This window comes from Cololabis saira, chromosome 13 (genome assembly GCF_033807715.1).
Source record: "Cololabis saira isolate AMF1-May2022 chromosome 13, fColSai1.1, whole genome shotgun sequence".
NCBI classification, from domain to species: Eukaryota; Metazoa; Chordata; class Actinopteri; order Beloniformes; family Belonidae; genus Cololabis; species Cololabis saira.
The window spans coordinates 18,720,322-18,737,848 of NC_084599.1; the positions used below are offsets into that span (position 1 = coordinate 18,720,322).

The window sequence follows — 17,527 nt, forward strand, 5'->3', positions numbered from 1 at the left end:
AAATAATAACAAATAAAGACTTGAAATATCTCACTTTGAATGTAGTGGGAAATAATATATTTGTTTCACCTTTAGTTGAATTTACTACGAATGAAGTTTTGCAATATATTCAAATTTTCCGACCGTCACCTGTATATTATAACATCAATAAATAAGAGCATAATATATGTCCGTATTGGTTCAATACGGAACGCAACTTTTAATTCCCAATTACGTAACAATTCCGTATTTCAAGGGACGGGTGGCGACCCTACCTGAACCTGGACCTGGAGATGTTGCTGATTAGTGATCCTCTTTGCTGTACTCTACTGCCCTTATTTTTTAACAACTTGTACTTTTACCTCTTTTCTTATCATTTTATTTGTTATTTAAGCGTACTCTTAAATTAAAAACAGCGCAAAGTTATGGATAAGCCCTGAATGCAGGCATTGTGACGTAGAATCGTCAAATTGGTTTCACCGCTCGAATCGGCACATATTACTTTTGTAATACTGTATTTGACTCGGCCTTTGTACGTTTTGACCGTATAGAAACGTAATTCTTGTCAGTTGTGTGAAATAAGACCTGGAAACAGGCATTGTGGCATAGAATTGTCAAATTGGTTTAATTCACCATACGAATTGTTACAGATTCCTTTTGTAATACTGTATTTGACCCGGTCTTTGTACGTTTTGACCGTATGGAAACGTATATGTATATGCCATTGTAAGAATGAGATGTACCTGCTGTACTCTACTGCCCTTATTTTTTAACAACTGCTTTTTATTATTTTACCTCTTTTCTTATCATTTTATTTCATTTTATTTGTTATTTACTGTTTAATTGTGTCTTGCCATTTTTAATGATGATGTAAAGCACTTTGATTTACCTTGTGTTGAATTGTGCTTTACAAATAAACATGCCTTGCCTCTGAACTCCAGTTCAGGAACCTGCAGAGGCTACAGCGCCTGGACCTGTCCATGAACGACTTCAGCGTCCTGCCGGACTGCGTGGTGGCGCTGCCGGCGCTGGAGTGGCTTGACATGGGTGGGAACCGCCTGCAGCACTTACCTGAGGACATTCACAGGTAGGCGGGGCAACAAATCACTCCCCCCTTGGGCAGCAGCCCGTTAACAGTGGCAGATGTTTGTCCCCAGGATGGAGACGCTGCACACTCTCTGGCTGCAGAGGAACGAGCTGGAGAAACTCCCAGAGAACATCAGCAGGATGCTGAGTCTGGACACGCTGGTCCTGAGCAACAACCGGCTGAGAGACATCCCCCCGCTGATGGAGGACATGTCCAAGCTCAGGTCAGACTATCTGACTTCACTGCCTGACACTTGTTCTGATCTTAACGCTAAATCCATCCTTGTTTCAGATTTAAACAACACATCACACTTATGATTCGTAGGTTAGCTTAGTCACAAATTAGCAACTATTTCTAATTGGTTCTAGATCAATAAGCTAACTCTAAATGTAAAGAAATCTAACTTTATGATCTTCTGCAACAAAAATAAACCTTATGCAAAAGAAGAAGCAGCTAAAATATTAATTAATGGGGGGGGGTCACGTGACCGGCTGGACAAGATGGCAGCTTAGGCTCTTCGCGCTTGTCCTAACCTCCCCGTTTTTACCTAGTTTATCCCTTTAAGTCTATTTTTACCCGGATATTTGTGACGTTTTTAATTGCTTGTGACAAAATGACGGAGGCTGGGAAGAAGAACAGTACAGGTGGAGGCTCTACGAAGTCGAACAAAGGAGCTTCCGAACAGGAAGCTATGGCAGACATGCTAATGGAGAGACAACGTGAATATCTAGAGCCGCGGTTCGTACAACTCAACGAGATGGCTAAATCCACAGAGGACAAGCTGGACACGATTCAATCTGAGCTGACCTCACTATCGGCCAGTATTGGTGTGGTGAAAGCGGATATTTTGACTCTGAAAAGCACCGTCAATGATAACTCGAGGACGGTTGCAAACCACGAGGCGGCGCTGGGCGCACTGGAACTCAAGATGGCGGACATGGAGGACAGGAATAGACGCTGCAACATACGCATCATCGGCTTGAAAGAGGGTGTCGAGGGATCGAACGGCGTGCAATACCTGAACCGCGCACTCCCGAAGTGGTTCCCGTCTCTTCAGCCTGGGCAACCGGAGATCATGCGGGCCCACCGCATATACAATGGACGTCCTGCAGGAGACCGGCCCCGCACTCTCATCTTCAACGTACTCCGCTACACGACACGGCAGGATATTCTCCGGGCGGCGAGGAAAGACCCGGTCACCATTGACGGCAGGAAAGTGAGATTTGCCGCCGATTATAGTAATCACACAGTCAAGCGGCGTCAGGCTTTCACCCAGGCGATGGACACCGCGCGCGAGAGAGGGGTTGAATTTTTCCTCCTCTATCCAGCGACCCTCAAAGTCAAGGATGGTTCGGATTATCGTGTCTTCAACAACCCCAGAGAAGCGGAGGATTTCCTCAACTCTCAGCCGAGAACGACGCCGGAGAGGTCCCCTCGGGCTCTGGCTGGCGGGGCTGTGAGCCGACACACGCGGGCCGGCGCCGCGCAGGCGGCGGCGGCGGAGGATCCATAGCATCCCCGTCACATCGCCTGGATGGATGTGGGACTCATCAGCTGATAATATTCCTGAACGATGTATGCCGCAACGGATCACGGTGAATGGACATCTCTTTTTCTTTCACGCTTCATATTCCATTTAACTTTATGCGCTTGCTCTAGTGGTGGAACAAGGTAATTCGCATATAAGACTTTATTTCTGCATTTTGAACATTCTTAAAGTGACTGTTTAGTTTAAAGACTGGATTTCTCCAGATGCGGGTTTAATCCCTCTTATATATTTTTTTTTCTACTGCTCTTATTGACAGTCTGAGTTGCTCTAATATTTTAATTTATTTTATTTATTTATTTATTTTTAATTGATTGATTTATTTATTTTTTCTTTCTAAAGTGTCAGTCACTGCTGTCATAGTTATAAGTTGGCGACGTATATGCTCAGCATTTTGAACTTTCTTGAAGGGACTGTTTAGCTTCAAGGCTGGACATTTTGTATTTATTTTTATTTTATTTTATTTATTTTTTTTTAAATTGATTGATTTATTTATTTATTTATTTTTTTTAAATTAATTTATTTATTTTTTCTTTCTAAAATGTCAGTCACTGCTGTCATAGTTATAAGTTGGCGACGTATATGCTCAACATTTTGAACATTCTTAAAGTGACTGTTTAGTTTAAAGATTGGATTTCTCCAGATGCGGGTTTAATCCCTTTTATAAGGCGAAAATCCCCCTTTTTTTATTTCTACTGCTCTTATTAACAGTCTGAGTTGTTCTAATATTTTAATTTATTTTATTTATTTATTTATTTTTAATTGATTTATTTATTTATTTATTTTTTCTTTCTAAAGTGTCAGTCACTGCTGTCATAGTTATAAGTTGGCGTCGTATATGCTCAGCATTTTGAACTTTCTTGAAGGGACTGTTTAGCTTCAAGGCTGGACATTTTTTTTTTTTTTTTTTTTTTTAATTGATTTATTTATTTATTTATTTTTTATTTTTTTTAATTGATTTATTAATTTTTTCTTTCTAAAATGTCACTCACTGCTGTCATAGTTATAAGTTGGCGACGTATATGCTCAGCATTTTGAACTTTCTTGAAGGGACTGTTTAGCTTCAAGGCTGGACATTTTTTATTTATTTTTATTTTATTTTATTTATTTTTTTTTAAATTGATTGATTTATTTATTTATTTATTTTTTTTTTAAATTAATTAATTAATTTTTTCTTTCTAAAATGTCAGTCACTGCTGTCATAGTTATAAGTTGGCGACGTATATGCTCAACATTTTGAACATTCTTAAAGTGACTGTTTAGTTTAAAGATTGGATTTCTCCAGATGCGGGTTTAATCCCTTTTATAAGGCGAAAATCCCCCTTTTTTTATTTCTACTGCTCTTATTAACAGTCTGAGTTGTTCTAATATTTTAATTTATTTTATTTATTTATTTATTTTTAATTGATTTATTTATTTATTTTTTCTTTCTAAAGTGTCAGTCACTGCTGTCATAGTTATAAGTTGGCGTCGTATATGCTCAGCATTTTGAACTTTCTTGAAGGGACTGTTTAGCTTCAAGGCTGGACTTTTTTTTTTTTTTTTTTAATTGATTGATTTATTTATTTATTTATTTTTTTAATTGATTTATTAATTTTTTCTTTCTAAAATGTCACTCACTGCTGTCATAGTTATAAGTTGGCGACGTATATGCTCAACATTTTGAACTTCTTAAAGTGACTGTTTAGCTTCAAGACTGGATAGATTTTTTTTTTTTTTTTTTCTCTTTCTCTCTCTTCTAATAATATCAGTCACTGCTGTCATGGTTATGTGCAATGTCAACAACTTTGATCTTCATGAGTGTTATAAGTTACCGTTGTCACCACAGAATTCCTGCTGGATTTGATTTATCTTTAGTTTTATGGTATATTGCAGCCTTAGCAGAGGGGCATTCCTGTTTTTACACGCTCAAGAGATTTTCTCACATCAGGGGGTAGATCTCAGTTTTGCCCTTGGTGTAGCCAACACTTTAATGGTAAGGCAGCTACCTCAGTCTTATAGTTTTAATTATGGCTATTGTGTTGTATCTCATGCATCATAAATAGGTCGGTACATTTTTACACGCAGCTCCTTGTGCACGGTTCATGCATGTAGTTCTAAGTATTGAAGGGATGACTTCTTTGACATGTTTTTCGTTATTGATACAGTCTGGGAGGGGAGGGGCTGGCTGCTGCTGCCCTACTGCTGCCCTATTTCCGACTATGGTCACGGAATCAAGTATTAGGGAAGGTTTGTTAGTTAGGGCATATTTCTGGCCCTTTCGGGGGGTGGGTTGGGTGGGGGGTGGGTTTAAACATTTATTTTATTTTTTCACTATTTGTTTTGATGTGGAGCGGCTCACATCGTGGATTTTGTGTTCACATTCTGTTTGTATGGTGGGAGAGAGGCTTGACTGTTTTAAGTTATACTCACATCTGCTTGGGTTCATCATTTCAGAGGGTCGCAGGGGCTGTTTTCATGTCTCTGTCCGCATCCGCTATAGAGGCTTCATTCTAAATTATGCCTGAACTTAATATTTGGACCTCAGTGCTGCTTTTGACACTATAGATCATGGCATTTTACTGCACAGGTTAGAGCATGTTGTTGGGATTAAAGGGACAGCTCTATGTTGGTTTAAATCATACCTATCTGACAGGTTCCAGTTTGTTCATGTACATGAGGTTTCTTCAGAACAGTCAAGGGTCTGTTATGGTGTTCCGCAGGGTTCAGTGCTAGGGCCAATCTTGTTCAGTTTATACATGCAGCCGTTGGGAAGTATAATCCAGAATCACGGCATACACTTTCATTGTTATGCTGATGATACGCAGCTCTACTTGTCTATGAAGCCGGATGAAACAGAACCGTTAGTTAAACTTCAGGCATGTCTTAGGGACATCAAGGACTGGATGTCCAGAAATTTCCTGCTTCTAAATTCAGATAAAACAGAGGTTATCATTCTTGGTCCAGAGCATCTTAGGAAGGGATTAGATGGTGTTGCGATGGCTTCCAGTGCAACTGTGAGAAACCTTGGTGTTATTTTCGATCAGGATTTGTCGTTTAAACCATATGTCAATCAGGTTTGTAAAATAGCCTTTTTCCATCTCCGTAATATTGCAAAGATAAGGAAAATCCTCTCGCAGAGTGATGCAGAAAAACTAGTTCATGCGTTTGTATCTTCTAGACTAGATTACTGTAATGTGTTGTTAGCAGGATGTCCAAGTAATTTGCTGAATAGGCTCCAGCTGATCCAAAATGCAGCAGCACGAGTACTGACAGGAATTAGCAGGAGAGACCACGTCTCTCCAGTGTTAGCGTCGCTCCATTGGTTACCCGTAAAATTCAGAATCCAATTTAAAATTTTATTACTTGCGTATAAAGCCCAAAACGGCTTAGCTCCGCATTATTTGCAAGACCTGATAGTGCCTTATGTTCCTGTCAGAGCTCTCCGTTCTCAGAGTGCAGGTTTACTCGTAGTTCCTAGAGTATCTAAATGTAGATTTGGAGGGCGGGCGTTCTGCTATCAGGCACCACTACTATGGAACCAACTTCCAATCTGGGTTAAGGAGGCTGACACCACCTCCACCTTTAAAACTAAACTTAAAACATTTCTGTTTAGTAAAGCCTATAGTTAGTGTTTAGTAAACCTCTAGCTGGTGTTGGTAAATCTCTAGGTAGTGTAAACTTTAGTGTGTCAGAGTCGCTCCTGTAGTTTCTTGTGCTGGCCCCCCCTTCTCCTCCCTTTTCTCTCTTTTGTCCATGTTGCAGCATCCTTTGCCGGACACCGGAACCTGCAGGTGGTCGTGGGTGGCTTGTAGCTTGCATTACGGAGCACAAGTCTTTCCCTGACCCTGCACCCCAAACTGGGACTTGCTGATTGGGCCGGAGCTTCGGGAGCTGCATGCTGGCCTGCGGTCCCCACCCCTGGTCATCCCGTTGCTGGCCCCCCCTTCTCCTCCCTTTTCTCTCTTTTGTCCTGCAGGTGGTCGCGGGTGGCTTGTAGCTTGCATCACGGAGCACAAGTCTTTCCCCGACCCTGCACCCCAACCTGGGACTTGCTGATTGGGCCGGAGCTTCGGGAGCTGCGTGCTGGCCTGCGGTCCCCACCCCTGGTCATCCCGTTGCTGGCCCCCCCTTCTCCTCCCTTTTCTCTCTTTTGTCCTGCAGGTGGTCGTGGGTGGCTTGTAGCTTGAATTACGGAGCACAAGTCTTTCCCTGACCCTGCACCCCAACCTGGGACTTGCTGATTGGGCCGGAGCTTCGGGAGCTGCGTGCTGGCCTGCGGCCCCCACCCCTGGTCATCCCGTTGCTGCTTCCACCTGCCTGCTGTGCTGTTGCCGTCCCTGACCCACCAGTCTGGCCCTCGGCAGGAGGGTCCCCCCTTATGAGCCTGGTCCTGCTCAAGGTTTCTTCCCTCCTAAAGGGGAGTTTTTCCTTGCCACTGTTTGGCTTAAGGTTTTTCTCCCACTAGGGGAGTTTTTACCTGCCATTGTTTATGTAATAACTGCTCGGGGGTCATGTTCTGGGTATGGGTCTCTGTAAAGCGTCTAGAGACAACTCTGTTGTATTAGACGCTATATAAATAAAATTGAATTGAATTGAATTGAATATTTTGAGCTGGAACGCGGGCGGCCTGAATAGCCCTCACAAGAGGATTAGCACCTTGAGTTTATTTCGCAGAAGGAGAATAGATGTTGCATTGGTACAGGAGACGCATCTCTTGGCTGCTGATGTCAGACGCCTGGCAGATAAACATTATCATGTGATAGCTTCCTCCTCGTCTGGTACGAAGACCAAGGGTGTGGCGGTTGTTGCCAGACGTAACTTTAAAGTTAAAATCCATGACACATGCTCTGACAAGGAGGGCAGGCTGGCAATTGTGAAGACAGACATTAGCAGCAGGAAAGTTGCCTTCATATCGGTGTATGCACCAAACTGTTTTGATAGGGTCTTTTACGAAAACTTGACAAATAGTATGCTGGAACTGAATGATTATTCGTTAGTGGTGGGGGGAGACTTTAACGCTGTTTGGAGTGCAGCCAATGACAGGTCAAGTAAATCCGAGACAAGGGATCAGAAACTAGCGTCCACAGCTTTACAGACGTGGGCTAGCAGCTTGGGGCTCACAGATCTGTGGCGTTCGACTAATCCATCAATCAAAGACTACTCCTTTTTCTCTGCTCGACACAAATCTTGCTCAAGAATTGACTACATATTTGCGTCCCCTAAACTCTTCTCTAATATTCACAGTGTTTCTCTGCTTCCCATGGCCCTCTCCGATCATAAAGGTGTGCTTTGTTCATCGGTGCTCATTAACGCTTCCCCTCGTGCACCAAAATGGCGCCTTAACACGACCCTGTTAAGACAAGAAGAGTTTGGGGCACAATTTACAGAAAAACTTAAGGAATTCTTGGAGTTCAATGTTGGTTCAGTCGACGATCCTAGAATACTTTGGGACTCAATTAAAGGTTTTATCAGGGGTAATGCCACATGGTTTTCCTCCAACCAGCGCAAGATGCAAATTTCTAAATTACATGAATTGGAAAACAAACTTGCAAAACTAGAATCCGCGTTGTCTGCTAATTACTCAGAACAGATAGTCTTGCAGCGTGAGGTGATCAAAAAAGAAATCAATGCCATCCTCAGACGCCGATCAGAATTCTTAATCCACAGCACTAGGCAGCGTTATTATTTTCATGGGTCAAGGCCCAGCCACCTTTTGGCGATGAAGATTAGGTCAAATGAGCAGTTTTCAGATATCTCCTCTATCAAATTACAGTCAGGAGCTATTACCACCGACCCAATGCAGATTAATGACTCTTTTCGCAGTTTTTACTCTGACCTGTATGAATCAGACATACTTTTCGACAAAGATAAATGTGACGATTATTTGGCCCAATTAAAGTTACCTCGTCTTGCGGTGGAGGCGGCAAATGAGTTGGCAAAACCATTTTCTCTTGAAGAACTTAAGAGGGCTGTGCTCAGTATGCAAAGGGGCAAATCACCGGGTCTCGATGGCATTCCGCCAGAATTTTACGCGGCCTTCTGGGACCTTCTTGGCCCGCTGCTTCTCAGTATGATCCATTTTTCGATGGAGAAGGGCTCTTTTTCTAGGGATGTGAATACAGCTGTAATCACCTTACTACTGAAAAAGGATAAAAACCCGACGGAATGTGGTAATTACAGGCCCCTTAGTCTGTTGAACGCCGACGTAAAAATTTATGCCAAGGCTCTCTCTCGACGTCTGCAACCGCATATCTCGTCACTGGTTCACTGTGACCAGACAGGCTTTATGAAATCGCGTCTAGCCTCTGACAATGTCCCCCGACTGTTGCACGTAATCGACGCCGCAACAGACATCAAACATCCGGCAGCTGTTTTATCCCTTGACGCGATGAAGGCGTTCGATCGCCTTGAGTGGTCCTTTTTGTGGTCGGTGTTGGGGGCGATGGGTTTTGGAGACGATTTTGTGAAAATGGTACAGCTATTATACTCAAACCCCTCTGCAATGGTTCTTACAGGTAACATTTGCTCCACTCTGTTCCCAGTAACTAGATCATCTCGTCAGGGCTGTCCTTTGAGCCCGACGCTGTTTGCTCTGTCTCTTGAACCCCTAGCGCAGATGATCCGGTTATCACCGGTTATTAAGCCCATAACTGTTCATAACACACTCCACCACCTGGCGCTTTACGCTGACGATATTTTAATCTTTCTTGGCGACCCGTTACAGTCTGCCCCCCACCTCTTATCAATGTTGGATGAATTTGGCTCGCTATCAGGGTTCAAAATTAATTGGTCGAAGTCGGCTCTGCTGCCATTGAACAAAGTGACTAGGGACTCTGTTTTACCTCCTAATATTCCCTCGGTTCCACATTTCAAATATTTGGGCATTGAGATATTTCCCTCTTTACACCTTATTGTGAAGCACAATTATACTGAGGTATAGGGATGGGAATCGAGAACCGGTTCTTGTTGAGAACCGGTTCCCAGTGTTTCAATTCCTTGGAATCGTTTGCCTTTTTCCCAAACGATTCCCTTATCGATTCCAGTCGGCGCGAATGACGTCACCAAGCACGTTGCGCCACGTGCGCATTCGCGCCCAGCAGGAAAACATGGGGACAAAGCGGCATAAACGCTGGAAAGTTTGGTTACATTTTACCAAAAAGGATGACAACAGGGCGACAATTCTTGCAATGTGGACATTTTAACAAAGGGGGGAAACTGTTAGGACTCGGCCGGCTGATCCGCTGGGAGCGTGGAGTCAGCCTGCATGTGGTAAGGCTGATTTATGGTTCCGAGTTACACCAACGCAGAGCCTACGGCGTAGGGTACGCGGCGACACGCACCGTACGGCGCGCGTCCCGCGTACCCTACGCCGTAGGCTCTGCGTCGATTTAACGCGGAACCATAAATCATGCTTTAGAAGAGCTGCGCTCCGGCGGACAGCGGAGCTCCTGACGCAGCTGCAGCATCATCTCATCTATGGGAGAAGTTAAAGAGCATCTACCGCTAGATTCTCCTTTTATCAAGGCAGGGAAGAGTATCAGGCCAGAATAGATGAATGTCACCAGCAGTGACTAAGTTTGTGGTGTTGAACATGTTACTGGACATTCTTGTGTAATTGCTACAAAATAATTTATTGTTTTTCGTTAATTTCTACAGAAGAATATTTATTAGGGCCCGAGCACTTGCAGTGCGAAGGCCCTATTGTATCTGTAGGAATTTTTTTTCTTTTTTCTTCTGACGAAAGGAGGGCCTTTTTGCCCCCCTAAACGTGCCCAAAAAGTCACCAAATTTTGCATGCAAGTCAGGCCTGGCGAAAAATTTGATATTTAATGGTTTGCATTAATGGGCGTGGCCTAACGGCTCAACAGCGCCCCCTAGAAAACTTTGTGACTCAAGCCCCACAATACGGTTTGACGTACATGCACGAAAATCGGTACACACCTGTATCATGGCACAACTTAAAGAAAAGTCTCTTGGCGACATGGCCGAAACCGAACAGGAAGTCAGCCATTTTGAATTAATCGTGTCACTTTGGCGCAATTTATGCCATTCCTTCGGCAGTTAATTCAGCCCGAACCGTAACGTGCACCCAGGTGTGTTATACATCAAAATGTGCGTCTCCATCCTCTGACACCACGCATTACTTTTCTCTTTCAAAAGCATTACCGTGGCGACGCTAGACGCCAAAAAGCGCGCCCACCCTTCATCTGATTGGTTCAAACAGAAAAATCTTTGAGCCTCAAGCCCCATAATACGGTTTGATGTACATGAACGAAAATTGGTACACACCTGTATCATGTCGCAACTTAAAGAAAAGTCTCTTGGTGCCATGGCCGAATCCGAACAGGAAGTCGGCCATTTTGAACATTCTGAATTAATCGCGTAATTTTGGAGCAATATATGCCATTCCTTCGAGAATTAATACGGCCCGAACCGTATCGTGAACCCAGGTGTGTTATACATCAAAATGTGCGTCTCCATCCTGCGACTACACGCATTACTATTCTCTTTCAAAAGTGTTACCGTGGCGACGCTAGACGCCAACAAGCGCACCCCCCCTTCATCTGATTGGTCCATATTTGATAGTTCCCCAAAAGGCACCAAATTTGGCATGCAAGTCAGGCATGGCGATAAATGTGATATTTAATGGTTTGCATTAATGGGCGTGGCCTAACGGCTCAACAGCGCCCCCCGGAAAACCTTGTGCCTCAAGCCCCACAATACGGTTTGACGTACATGCACGAAAATCGCTACACACCTCTATCATGGCACAACTTAAAGAAAAGTCTCTTGGAGCCATGGCCGAAACCGGACAGGAAGTCGGCCATTTTGAATTAATTGTGTAATTTTGGCGCAATTTATGCCATTCCTTCTGCAATTAATACGGACCGAACCGTAATGTGCACCCAGGTGTGTTATACATCAATATGTGCGTCTACATCCTGCGACTACGCGCATTACTTTTCTCTTTCAAAAGTGTTACCGTGGCGACGCTAGACGCCAAAAGGCGCGCCCCCCCTTCATGTGATTGGTCCATATTTGATAGTCACCAAATTTTGCTCGCAAGCCAGGCTTGGCGATACATTTGATATTTCATGGTTTGCATTAATGGGCGTGGCCTAACGGCTCAACAGCGCCCCCTAGAATACTATTCTCTGCCATAACTTTTGAATGGTTTGACATAGAGAGTTGTGAGTGGTGTCATGGGACTCGATATTGAGTCCTTGACCATAATTGGTGAAAATTAGCTCCGCCCCTTCTTCTGATTGGTTGTCCATATTTCCTGCTATAAATTTTGAATGTTTTGACATAGAGAGTCGTGGGTGATGTCATCTGAATCAGTATTGAGTCCTTGAGCTTCATTGGCCTGAATTAGCCCCGCCCCTTCTTCTGATTGGTTCTCCCTATTTTCTGTTATAACTTTTGAATGGTTTGACATAGAGAGTCGTGGGTGGTGTCATCAGATTCTGTATGGAGTCCTTGACCTTCATTGGCCTGAATTAGCCCCGCCCCTTCTTCTGATTGGTTGTCCCTTTTTTCTGCTATAACTTTTGAATGGTTTGACATAGGAAGTCGTGGGTGGTGTCATTTCTGATATGCTTATGGGGGGCGGTGGCTGTGAGTGCGAGGGCCCGTTCATCGCTGCTTGCAGCTTTAATTTTATTATTATTATTTTATATTAAATACATATTTTACTGTATATTACAAATCATTTTGTGGGGACTATTTTTTTGTTCAAAGATATAAAAGTTTTATATCTTTGAACAAAAAAGGTCGGAGAAACAAAGAAATTGAAACAAAGAAACAATTTTAGTATCAACTTTGTTTTATTAAAACAAAGTTGATACTAAAATTGTTTCTTTTTAGTATTATAGTATCAACTTTGTTTTATTAAAACAAAGTTGATACTAAAATTGTTTCTTCTCCTTTTTTCCAAATGAGAATCGATAAGAGAATCGATAAAGAATCGAATCGATAAGCAGAATCGATAAGAGAATCGGAATCGAAAAAATCTTATCAATTCCCATCCCTACTGAGGTACTGAATAAGGTCTTGAGTGATTTGGAGAGATGGTCCAGCCTGCCCAACTCACTTCAGGCTCGCATTTCTATTGTCAAAATGAATGTATTGCCCAGAATAAACTTTGTTAGCTCTATGGTCCCCCTCCCTCCCCCTACTGGATACTGGGGTAAACTGCAGGCGGCTGTTTCAAGATTTATCTGGAATGGCAAGAGACCCCGCCTCAGATCTGCCACTGTCCAGCGCAAGAGATTAGATGGAGGTTTAGCAGTTCCCAACTTCAAATTTTATCATTGGTCTTTCTCTCTCAGACCCCTGGTCACATGGTTTGACTCTCAGACGTCGGTTTCCTGGCGCACGATGGAAGAAAGAATGGTGCACCCTTGGTCTTTGGCAGATGTTTTATTTGCGAATATCTCTGTGAGGCAGTGTCAGCTGCGCTGCGGCCCCATTGTGTCCCATCTGATTCGGGTTTGGCGCTCTGTAGAAAGGATTTGTAATATATCTTGTAGATGGCACCTACAATCACCAATTTTCAATAATAAGGACTTGCTGATCGGGGGGAGACCTATCACCTATTCTCAGTGGGAAAGGGGAGGTGTACAGTTTTTGGGTGATATATTCAGCTTAGATGGTTTACGCTCTTTTCAGGACATTAAGAATAACTTCAATTTACCAGGCACTTCCTTTTTTTTTTATTTGCAGCTGAGAGCTTCTCTTAAAGCACACGGTGTACCTTGGCAGCACCCGCTACCTACACATCCACTTCACGAGTTGATCATTACTAATAGACCCTCGAGGGGAATGGTATCCACTTTGTATTTGTACATGCTTGAGGCCTCCTACAAAACGCTTCCAGTAGACAGGTTGTGGAGGGGTGATGTCCCCGGACTGGTTCAGGATTTTGACTGGGACGAGGTAAGATTACTTACATGGAGTTATCGACAGCCCGTATAAATGGGGCCAAAGAGGCGAATGTGAATATGTGGCTCACCACAGCTGAAGCACTGAAGCGCTTGCTTTGATCCTTGTGTCTTTTTTTTTTTTGTTGTGTATTTGACTTAACTTGCTTTTTTTTTTTTTTTTTTTTTTTTGTTGCTTGCTTTAGCCGCCCTGTCTCGATTTTATTTTGATTTCATATACAGACGTCAGATAATTGTCCTGGTCTGTAATAGTTTATTTCATTTTATGTGTGTCCGGGTGGGTAGGGTGGGGGTGGGGGGATTGATGTAACATATTCAGTGCCTGTACATCATTGATTGTTGGTTTTCTGTTTGAGTGAAAATAAAATAAAAATTTGATCAAAAAAAAAAAAAATATTAATTAATGGAACTGAAATCCTTCAAGTGTTGTTTTGGATGAAGGTCTAAATTGGAATAATCATATTAATCAAATTTGCAAAAGATCAATGAAAATACTTGGCATACTGAAAAAAGTTTGTCCCTTGATCCATCCCTTTGCTCACTTGACTCTGTATTATAGTTTCCTATTTCCATATATGAATTACTGCAACATTGTCTGGTCTGCAACTTATCCAACTTTTCCCAACAAATTACTGATAATCCAATGATTCTTAAGAACAACCCCTCAGTCTGGTAGACACGAACCATCTGCAGCTCTTTTTATGAAATATTCACTATTATCCATTCATAAACTTAATGTTTTTCCCTCATGCTTGTTTGTGCATAATTTTATCAATAGAAAACAAGATCTTCCTGTCACTTTCCAGCAGTTTTTTTTTTACTTTTTCCATCCATCCAACTAGACACAGTGGCAATCTTCATTTACCCTTCTGTCGAACATCTGGTCATCAATTTAATATTACATTTAGATCCAAAACTCTGCAATGACTTGAATGTGTCGCTGAAGTCAACATTATCTTTTACCTCCTTCAGAAAGTTATTAAAAAAAAAACATCTTATTCTGTCTTAACCTTCAATGTCTTTATCTTTAATGTAATGCAGACCTTGTATCCATGTTGTCTTTTAGATTTGTAATTTTTTTTAATTTGTTGTACATTATCTTTGTTACTTCATCACAGTTGTTGATGGGAGTGGAACTCTGTACAAGCCCTTCGGGCTTCGTTCCCTTCATGCACTGTTTTAAAAAATTGTGCTAAATAAATAAATGAAATTCAATTAAATGAGAGCTAAGATGAACAATTTGGATCCCGTTTCTTCAACCTAGAGCCGGTCTCAGTGGTCTCGTACCAGAGTTAACAGCACAACGAAATGTTTTATCTTTAATATGAGAATAGACGAATCCGGCGACCGGTTTGTGTGCGCTGCCATCTTGCGGCGGCGCCATTGCTGCGGTGGCAGGTGTCAATCTGCCACCGCAGCGCTGTTATTGTAACCTGACGCTCTACAGCATCATTATAGCTGGATTGATGATGTTAGACAGTGGCCTTCCATAAATAATGAAGGTATCTTAAATTAATGCTGATGTTAATTTATAAATAATGATTTGTTTGAGCGATAAGCAGGAAAGAATAGAGGAATAGGGAGATAAGGGAGTGTATGATTAAACACTGTAATATAGCTTTCTCCACCTCCTCTCCTTACGAGGCATGTCTGCACAATTAAATATTACCTGTGTATGTTTTGTTTAATTTTAGGTATCCAATAATATTTTATTGATCGCCTGGCGTCCGATGACGAAAAAAAACGCAATTACAGGTCTCTAATTGAAGGGCAGAACTATCTCAGCTCCGGATGATACAGAATACATACATACATAACCCCAATCTGCAGATAAAACTAGTTTGTTGAGGAAAAAATATTAACTCTATTTGTAGCTGCAGAAGAAAAAAATAATCTCACGAGGAAAACAAAAATATTGTTCACGCCATCGGAGCCTCTTCAGCATAAAAAAAGAGAAAAGAGAAGTAAGAGTAATAAAAAAGATGTACTGTATGTTGTACTATTATACTAATTTATTGAAACACATGGCGAGTCAAACATCTACCAAAGCAGCTGTCAAACACTAAACAAGGTAGTAAGACGTGGGTTGTGCAGAACTGCGGCAGTAAATCCTTATCGGAGCTCCACTAGTAGTGATTTCATATGGATCAAACCGTTAATAATCATTATTTTCTCCATATACCGCTCCCTGGCTTCCTTGTTTAAGGTATCCAGGTAAATTCCAGTTCCTTTCCAGCAGTTTAACATCTTTTTTTGCGTTCCGTCTGTTCACTTGGTGAAACAGAAAAGTGGTTTTGACAGTCCGTCCCGTCTTCATTCACTATCAAAACAAATGCACGTGACGGGACAGGAGTTTTCCGATGATACAAATACATTAAGAGAGCCTGGCAGGGAGCGGAGTAATAGATCCATACGTATATATGTCTATGGGCTGGAGCGGAGGAGCGGAGCCGCCACCGCAGTAATGGCGGCCCGCTCGACTTCCGGGTTTCGCCGGATTCGTCTATACCGATGTTCAGAACCAAGCAGCTACAGCGATGATAGCTCAGCTGTGACTCATAAAGCCACACCACTGACACAATGTTTACGAGGGTGTTCTTTTCTTTGGTCAACAACCCTGACTGACAAGTATAAGATGGGAGTTTTAATTTCTTATATCTTACATTAATGATGTTAACTCATCTACTGGCTCAGAAGCCCAGCAAGACTCATCTACAAATCCATTCCTGCTGTTTTCTTCCCCAACTCCAGATCCTTCTGCTAAGCTCTAGTGTCTGTTTTCACCAGGGGACTTCAGTCTAAAGCCGCTGCGAGAGTCCAAACTGAGGGTTTGGTTGATGGTTTGTGTGCTGTGTTTGGGGCAGGTTTGTAAATTTCCGGGACAACCCTCTGACTCTGGACGTGGCCCTTCCTGAGGAGACGACGCCGGCTGAAGAGGATGAAGACGACCGGGAGATGTTCGGACGGGAGTTCATGCACATGTACATCCAGGAGGCCAGGAAGAGGGCGTATGCCGTCCTGAACGTGCACCGGGTCAACCGTTAGTACCGTTGCTACCGAGGAGCTGTGGATGCTTGCAGCAAAACACCTGCAGACCTTCTAACACCTGCAGGTGTAACATCTGCAGACTCTGACACCTGCAGACTCTCTGACACCTGTAGACGTAACACCTGTAGACTCTGACACCTGCATACTCTGACACCTGTAGACTCTCTGACAGTGTTGTGCAAGTACATACTTCTCATGAACTAGTTCAAAGTTCAGTTCACATAGTTTAAAAATGAATAGTTCACGTTCATAGTTCAGCATTTTCACTTTGAACTAATTCAAATTAAGTTAATTTCAATATTTTTAGGTGAGAAGTACGAATGAAACGCCACCCTATCCTAAAACTGTTCACTGTAGACAATCATGTTTTGTCTTAGTGACATTTCAACTTTACTCAGAGGCTGTAAATCTCCAACAATGTAGTCTATTATCAGTTTGTCTCCCTGTTGCAGGAAGGCTGCAGCAGTGGGACTGGGGTCGTTTGGGGCTGTTGGGTCTTCTTGGTCTTTCCTGATCACTTTGTTTGATTGTCAAGGACTTGCAGATATTTTCTCACACTGGACGGATGCTTTAACTTCACATGACGTCTCAAATTTGAAGTTGACGAGGCACTCTCAGCGCAGGTGGACATCATTTGGGAAGATGTGTAAAATTCCCGCAGATAATGATAAGTGGAGGCATCATCTGACGCTGCGTCCGCAACGTCTCTCTCTTCATTGGTCAGGTAAAGACTGCACTGGGCTCGGGCCACCGTTGCCATGGAGCTGGTGCCCGTTGTTATGCTGTGCACTGCATTGTGGGTAATGTAGTGTGAAGTCGTCATCTCGTTGAGTATTTTAAATGTGCGCGCTGCTGCTGGTGAAATGAGGATTATTCCGTAATAATTGGACCTAAACAGTGAAGCTGAAACTCACATAATCTGAACAGTTCAAATTCCAGTTC

The 17,527-nt window shown here is 42.7% G+C and overlaps 1 protein-coding gene across 1 annotated transcript in view; it reads left to right on the forward strand.

Annotated features, from left to right (window-relative positions):
* The window catches only part of lrrc39 (leucine rich repeat containing 39), a 33,010-nt gene that overhangs the window by 9,830 nt on the left and 5,653 nt on the right, over positions 1–17,527 (forward strand). The window contains exons 6-8 of the mRNA XM_061738123.1: positions 921–1,066; positions 1,137–1,289; positions 16,402–16,577. Coding sequence (XP_061594107.1) covers positions 921–1,066; positions 1,137–1,289; positions 16,402–16,577 — 475 coding nt within the window. The remainder of the gene's footprint in view (positions 1–920; positions 1,067–1,136; positions 1,290–16,401; positions 16,578–17,527) is intronic.